The 8,558-nt window shown below is 19.9% G+C and overlaps 2 protein-coding genes across 2 annotated transcripts in view; both read left to right on the top strand.

The window, feature by feature from the left end:
* PRSY57_1024400 (formin 2, putative) overlaps positions 1 to 3,197 on the top strand; it is a gene marked incomplete at both ends in the record, with an annotated part of 3,996 nt that extends 799 nt beyond the window's left edge. The window contains 5 exons of the mRNA XM_020114889.1: positions 103 to 226; positions 367 to 762; positions 933 to 2,752; positions 2,864 to 2,977; positions 3,120 to 3,197. Of these exons, the coding sequence (XP_019970435.1) occupies positions 103 to 226; positions 367 to 762; positions 933 to 2,752; positions 2,864 to 2,977; positions 3,120 to 3,197 (2,532 nt within the window). The remainder of the gene's footprint in view (positions 1 to 102; positions 227 to 366; positions 763 to 932; positions 2,753 to 2,863; positions 2,978 to 3,119) is intronic.
* Positions 3,198 to 3,771: 574 nt separating this feature from the next.
* On the top strand, positions 3,772 to 8,220 carry PRSY57_1024300 (hypothetical protein; the record flags this gene model as incomplete). The annotated part of the gene is made up of 1 exon (XM_012907832.2): positions 3,772 to 8,220. The coding sequence occupies one exon, from the start codon at positions 3,772 to 3,774 to the stop codon at positions 8,218 to 8,220; it is 4,449 nt and encodes a 1,482-aa protein (XP_012763286.2).
* Between the last annotated feature and the right edge of the window lie 338 nt (positions 8,221 to 8,558).

The raw sequence follows: 8,558 nt of genomic DNA, 5'->3' as shown, positions 1-8,558 counted from the left end.
AAAAAAAAAAAAAAAAAAAAAAAAAAAAATATATATATATATATATATAAATATATATATATATATATATATGCTTACATTTTTATGTGTTTGTCCGTTCAGATATGGGAATATAGTGATGTTGAGAATAAGGGATATTTAACATTAGAAGATTTTTTTATTTGTTGTCGTCTTGTTGCTCATGCTCAGAATGGTAACGTCATAAGTACAGAAATGATTTCCATACGTAAGTTGAATAAAAAATAAAAAAAAAAAAATGAAAGAATATACATTTTATACATCTAAGGAATAGTGATATATTCACATATGTATATATTCCTTTGTGTACATTTTTTATTTTGTTGTATATGTTTTGATTTGTTTTAGAACCGCCTTGTTTACCCAGCTTCGACATTGTTAGACATAAATCCTTTTCAGACATATCCAATATGGAGGGAAGCTTAAAATGGAAATTGAGTTCAAGAGAAAAAGAAAATTACGAAAGAATATTTAAATCATTAGATATAAAAAATGAAGAAAAAATAGAAGGATCAATTCTTCGTGAGTATTATATGAATACAACAAATATTTCTGTATGTGAGTTAATGCAGATATGGAATGTATCCGATATAGATAATGATGGATTTTTAAATTTAGATGAATTTTTTATTATGAATAAAATTGTAGAAGTAAGAAAGGAGAGGATAATTAATATCCCTCTTTCTGTACCAGTGGAGTTGTTACAATCTGTTCAAAATAAGGAAAGCACATTCCCTTCGGAAGGTAACAAAAATGTAGCATCGTTGTATATATATATGAAGATATATAAATATATATTTGATTTATGTGTTACATATATATATATATATATATATATATATATATATATATATATTTATATATATATATTTATCTATTTGTATATTTTTATTTCAATTTATTCCTTCCTTCAGACGATGTAACTTTTCGACAGAACGCAGATGAAGAGGGAACAAAAAAAAGAGAAAGCATAAAAATGTCTCTTGGAGATATTTTAAAATCAGATATATCAAGAAAGAAAGAGCATCTAGGAGAAGAAGAAGAAGAAGAGAATGAAAAGTTAAATATGGAATATGATTTTTTTGAATTTAACAAAGATGTCTCAGTAAAAAGTAAGACACCTTTTATGAAAGGTAAAAAGGAAAGCATTCATTTTGGAGACGACGAAGGAAATGATAATGATAATAAAAATGGTGATAATAAAAATGATCATAATGATGAAGAGGATGATGATGATAATTTTCATAATAACGATAAACAATTTTTTTCTACCAACTTTGAAGCGTTTGACCAAATGAACAATGATGATATAAATAATGTGAACGATCTTGTTTTTAATGATGGATACGATAATTTTGATCAAGGACATGTTGTGCATAAGGATTTAAATTCAACAAATGAAAAGAAAAAAAAGAAAATGAAAAAAAATAAAAAAAGTTATACAAACATTGAACTAAATCATAAGGATAAAGATAAGGATAAGGATAAAGATAAAGATAAGGATAAAGATAAAGATAAAGATAAAGATAAGGACGATGATGAACAGAGTGAAGATAATAATTATGATGAATGTGAAGCGTCACCATATTCTGAAGGGGGAAAAAAAAGAAATAGTAAGTATTCCATTTTTAAAGAAAAGGGAGATAAAAATAAAAAGAAGATGCACGGTAAAGATCATCATGATGATAATCATACATATGATGATGATAATGATATGTTGGATGAAGATTTCCATTTGAACGATAAGAAAGAGAAAAAAGAAAAATTAAAAAAGAAAGAAAAGGATGGAGAGAAAAAGAAAAAAAAAAAGAAATATTCTGAAGAAGAAAAATATTTTACAAGACTTATAGATTTTAATTATACAGATTTAAAAAATTATCATATTGAAAGTAAGGATGTATATAAAATTGAAGAGATAAATAGAAAACTTGAAGAAGAAATAAAAAAAAAAAAAATTGATATAGAAAAAAAAAAAAAACAAGTAAATTGTCTTGCATATGTTTATGAAGTTGAATTAAAAAAATATCAATGTTTAAAAGAAGAAAGACGTAACTTAGAATTTTTAAATTTATGTTTATATAAAGATATAAAATATAAAAAAGAAAATATTAAAGTTATTAAGAATGAAATAAAAGAAATTATAGATGATATAAATAAAATAAATATTGAAAATATAAGTTTAAATAAAAATTATAATAAAAAAGAAAATGAAATAAAATGTACAGATAATAAAAGGAAACAATTAAAAACAATGATAGATAAAGAAAAATATTATTTAAAAAAAGATGAAAAAAATCTTATCATTTTGAAAAATATGATAGATTATTTAAAAAAACAAAAACAAAGAGCTCTCAAATTACAAGATAATTTAAAAAATAGATATGATGTAACGAATTCAGATCATCAAATGCTAATTAAAAATATTCTACATCAACAAAATTATTTAAATAATATTACAAATAAACGTCTAAATGTACAAAAATTAAAAAACCAACATATTCTTCTTTTCAATTCATTATCAAATCAATCTTTATTACTAGATATGCAAAACACGGATAAAAAATTCTTACAAAATAATCATAGAAACATATTACAAAATAATGATAAACAAGTTATACAAAACAATGATATCTTACTAAATAACTTGCCTATCGACAATTATGTTTTGTGTAACGCACCCTCCAATCACCATAAAAAATATTACACCGACAAAAAGGGCATACCAAATAATCACGTAATATAAAAAAGGAACACAATAAAAGCATATAAATAAATAAATAAATAAATAAATATATATATATATATATATATATGTTTGTATATATTTATTATTTTTTATTTTTAGAATGATGATATAAAGCATTCCAAAAAAAACTTTGAACTTTTTGAGCATATCAAAAATGGTGATAGCGTAGATATTTTTTCAAGCCTTGACGATCTTGAATCGGTAAAAGATGAGGTAAAAAATAAAAATAAAAATAAAAATAAATAATATATATATATATATATATATTTATATGTATATATTTATATGTATATATTTATATGTATATATTTATATGTATATATTTATATATTTATTTTTGCTTTCCTTTTTATAGATTGAAAATGAAATGAAACACCTTGAGAATTATGCATCAAAGGATAATAGTTTGAAGAGTGTTGATAATAGTAGCTGAATAAAAAAATAAAAACTATTAATATATATAATATATTTATATATATATATATATGTTAATCATTTATATTTATTTATATTTATTATTTTATTTTTTTTATTTTTTTCCTATATATTATTTTATACTCCTTTGTTTGTTTTATTTTTTATTTTTTAATTTTTTTTTTTTTTTTTTTTGGTAATTAACATATATATAATATAATATAATATAATATAATATAATATATATATATATATATATATATATATGATACTAATGTGTGAACACAAAAAATAAATTTTGAAATGATTATTTAAAAATATTTAAATAGATAAAACTTTAAAAAATATAATAAAACATATGGATATATTATATATATATATATATATATATATATATATATATATATATATTTTATTTTTAATTAATTATATATAAAAATATGCCCGTGAAAAGGATTAAAAGTCAACCGGCTTAATATAATTTTTTAATTTTTAAATACAATTCCTTTTACATCTTTATCATGTGAATTTTACAGAATGTTTAATAATTAAAAAAAAAAAAAAGAAAAACCTTACTTTGTTACTTTATATCCATGAGGATAAATGACAGGCTCCTCTTTTATAGAAGGAATACATTTATTCTTAATTTTTTTAAAAAAATTCATTCTGAACGTAAACATGAACACACCATCCCTTTATATGAAAGGAATAGTAGATGTAAATATAAAAAAGCCAAGTTACTAAAAAGATTTAAAATACAAATATCACATTTAAAAAAAAATGAAGATAAAGATCATTCGTTTTTAATAAATACATCTATAAATTCGAAAATATGTTATGACAAGTCATTATTATTACAAAGAAGTATTAATATAGAGAATCATACTAATAATGTGCTAGACCATAAAGAGAAAGATGAACTTATTTTTCATGATTATGATGATGATAATAACAAAGATATACATTACACACAAAAAAGTCAAAACTACTTAAATTGTAACGATGAAAAGGTTATCTCAAATAATAATCTAAGAAATGAAGAAATGCAAAAAAAGAAAAAAAAATATATTTTATCGATATTAAATGACGTGCCTTTATCATTCATACATTTTAAGAAAATATACTTTTTATTGTTGAATAATGATAAGGATATATATGATTTATTAAAATATATGAAAAATAAAAATTTCTTAAAATTATGTATCTTTATGAATAAAAAGAAACGTCGTAGTTATGTAATGGAGAAAGAGTTTTTGACGAGGATAAATCATACGATCGAATATTTAAAGAACGAATCAACCCTAAAGGAAAATCATAATAAAACAAACATAAATTGTATTAATAATAATAATAATACAAACAACATAAATTGTATTAATAATAATAATAATACAAACAACATAATTTATATTAATAATAATACAAACAACATAAATTGTATTAATAATAATAATACAAACAACATAAATTATATTAATAATAATACTTGTAATAATAATCATTATCCTATTGATTCTAATGCATATAATAAAAACATTAGTTCGAAGGATCAAAACGCCAATGTATTTTTTAATTATTACAATATTATATATATTCTAGAATATATTCATTATATAGGACTTCATAATTTAAGTGGGAAAAAATACAAAAATAATAATATAATCAAAAAAAATAAAATAATAAATAATAATAATATAATAAATAATAATAATAATAATAATAGATGGGACTATACATACTTACATAATATTTATAACAACATCCTATGTCTTATTTTAGAAAAAAACATTTTAGATGTCAAACAAGTTATGAACATTCTACATATAAATGATAAATATTTATATTTTAATAAATATTTTTTTGAGTATGTAGATATGTCTTTTTCTTCAACCTTTTTTAGTTATAATGAACATGAAATAACATACATTCTAAAATATCTAAGTAAAATTCTTTTTTCATTATCTCTTCATAAATTTAATATCGACAATAATTTATATACAAACAGGTTATTGAAACGTTATATTTGTAAAAGTATTATATTCTTGGATAGTTATAAAGAAGAATCATATTATAGTGACATTTATCACGCTAATAATAATATATATAATTTAAATAATTCATGTGATAAGAATCAAGAAAAAAATAAATATAATACAAATCAACAAAACGTTAACAACATTGTAGAGAATATATCTATCAACATAGATGATTTTAAAAAAATAATCAAGGGTAGTACCTTGTTAAATGTTTTAAACAATGAGTTACACAAATGTTTACATGAATATAAATATTATAACATTATAGACATATTTGATTTTTATACTGTATTTGAAATACACAATAAAAATATGATAAAAAGATTTATTAATGAAATAAATAAATTTGTTAATATTATGAAATATGGATATCAAGCAAAAATATTAATATTATTTGTGTTGAATAAAAAATATTTACAACTAGAAAATATGAAAACTATTAGAAGATTAATACGAAGGATACCATATATATTAAATTTTCAGTGGCCTATAGAATTTATTATCGAAACAACGATTGCATGTTTTATATTCCCTTTATATAAAGATAAAATATTTAGAGATTTATTTTTATATATGAAAAATAATATTAAAAAATGTATTCATCCAATCTTCCTAATAAATTTATTGAAATGGTATAGTATAATAACAAATTCTTCATTATCATATGGATTATCCAAAAATAATAATTATGATAATAATCATATAAATAATTATTATGATAATATTCATATAAATAATAACTATGATCATAATAATAATCATCATTATAATGATGATAGGGACAATTTGTACATATCAACTATCATTAATCCATATAATAATATATACATGTCATGTACATCAACAACATATAAAAATAACAAAATCAATTTTATTATATTTCACCAAATTATAAATTATTTTAAAAAAAACATAGATAATGTTGACATATGTTATGTTATACACATGCTTAAACATTTATGTGCTCTTAATTATAAAGATGAATCATTTTTCTTTTTTTTCCTACAACATAAAAATACCTTCCATAAAATTTTTGAAATATCGAATAAACAAGATTTAGTTACATTATTCCATATTTTATATCATTACAAACATTTTTTACAGAACAAAAATAATATATACATAAATAACAATATTTACGTACAATCAAATCTCTTCATCTTTTATATCGAATATGTTCTCTTTTTAATTTTAAAAAAAGTTACCAAGACACCTGCCCAAAATTATGATAATAATCATATGGAAAACAAAAAGAATTATATAATAAATAAAAACGTCATTAACAAAATTGAACAATGTCATCAAAATAATATCATACAATTAAATTCAAATGAAATATCTCAACAAATTATATATGATAAATCATCTCAAATATATTCAAATGATAAATATGTAAAAACAACAAAATATTCTAACCAATTTAATATTATGATTTTGAAAGATAATATTTGTAACCCTGAAGAGGAAACGACCTGCACCAGTCATGTCAAAATGTATGCAAATGGAGATAAAGAAGAAGATGATAAAGAAGAAGATGGTAAAGATGAAGATGGTAAAGATGAAGATGGTAAAGATGAAGATGGTAAAGAAAAAGATGGTAAAGATGAAGATGGTAAAGAAAAAGATGATAAAGATGAAGATGGTAAAGATGAAGATGGTAAAGATGAAGATGGTAAAGAAGAAGATGATAAAGATGATAAAGATGATAAAGATGATAAAGATGATAAAGATGATAAAGATGAAGAAAAAAACACAAAAAAAAAAATTTTGAATATATCTCTCCATTCTTATAATAAACCCTTCAATACCTTTATGAATATTGATACATTTATTTATTTTTTAAAAGGTTTTATAAATTTAAAAATTAACAATATTGATGCTTTATATTATTCTCTACAATATATTAATTCTACAAATAAAAAGTTATTTGATTATAATCATATGGTTATTCTTTTTCAATTTTTTTCTGAACAGTTCATAACATTTTTGCCATTATTAAAAAAAAAAAAAAAAACAGAAAAAACGAATTGGCTAGTTCAAAAATTTTATTATGATATATATGAAATTACCAAAAATAATATAAGTAAGATGTGTGATTTTTATATACCTCATTGTACATTTTCGGTTTTAAGTATTTTATTTATAGAAACAATAATTTTAAATAATCAAAGTAATATAATAGAAATCGAAATTTTGCAAGTTATAGAAAATATATTAATAATGTTTTGTAATAAAATGAGAGGAAGTACAAAATTGGTAGTAGAACAAGGAGAAGACAAAAAATGTGATTCACAATTATTACATATAATATCATGTATATTACAAAAATTATATATAAAGATGAATAAAAGATTACCACATGAATTACATACATTCTGTACTCATGTACAAAAGCATTATGAAATAAGAGAAAATGTAAAGGATATTGAAAAAAGACATGTACACGAATTTATTTCTTTTTTTTCAAATATTTTAAAAAGTAAAAAAATTAATCATATAATAAATTATCAACTCTATCCATATAACCTGGACATAGTAATCATTCCACATGATGATAATCAAATTGTAAATGGAACATTACAAAAAACAAAAATAAAACATGATGAAAAAGAACAACAATGTATTAATACACATGATCAATTGTGTATTGAAAATAATAAAAAAACAAAAAGAAAAAAAGCCATTTTTGTTATTGATAACATGGATAATATGTATTTAAAAAATGTTGATATAACATCTTTTTTTCATAATTATTTTGTAAATAATGAAAATATAAATGGTACAATGAAAGATACATTTTTACAATATTGTGATAAATATAATCAACATAATGAACACCATAAATATCTTCAACAAGATAATCATCTCCATAAAGAAAAAAACTATTTTGTTCATAATAATCAACCAAATACTTTTTTAAAAACATACGAATATATAAGAGAATGGTATGTAATAAATAATCATTACACCATATCTTATATATCCAAGGATAAATGGGAACAATAAAATTATAATACAAAAAAAAAAATATATACATATATATATATATATATATATATATTTTATTTAAATGTATTAATGTTTCATTTTCCTTTTAATTATTTAAAAAAAAAAAAAAAAAATTCATTTTTACATTACAATATATTCTACATTTATATGTTCATTTACACTTTTAATTGCTTCATTTTCTATTAAAGTTTGTTTTATTCGTGTTTGTAATATATATATGTAATATATATATATATATATATATAATTTTTTTTTTTTTTCCTTAAAACACAATTACATGAAAATTATTACTCATATATATATCGTATAATAATAATAATAATATCACATAATAG

Source organism: Plasmodium reichenowi, chromosome 10 (genome assembly GCF_001601855.1).
Source record: "Plasmodium reichenowi strain SY57 chromosome 10, whole genome shotgun sequence".
NCBI lineage: Eukaryota > Apicomplexa > Aconoidasida > Haemosporida > Plasmodiidae > Plasmodium > Plasmodium reichenowi.
This window is presented reverse-complemented; position numbering and strand designations above follow the sequence as displayed.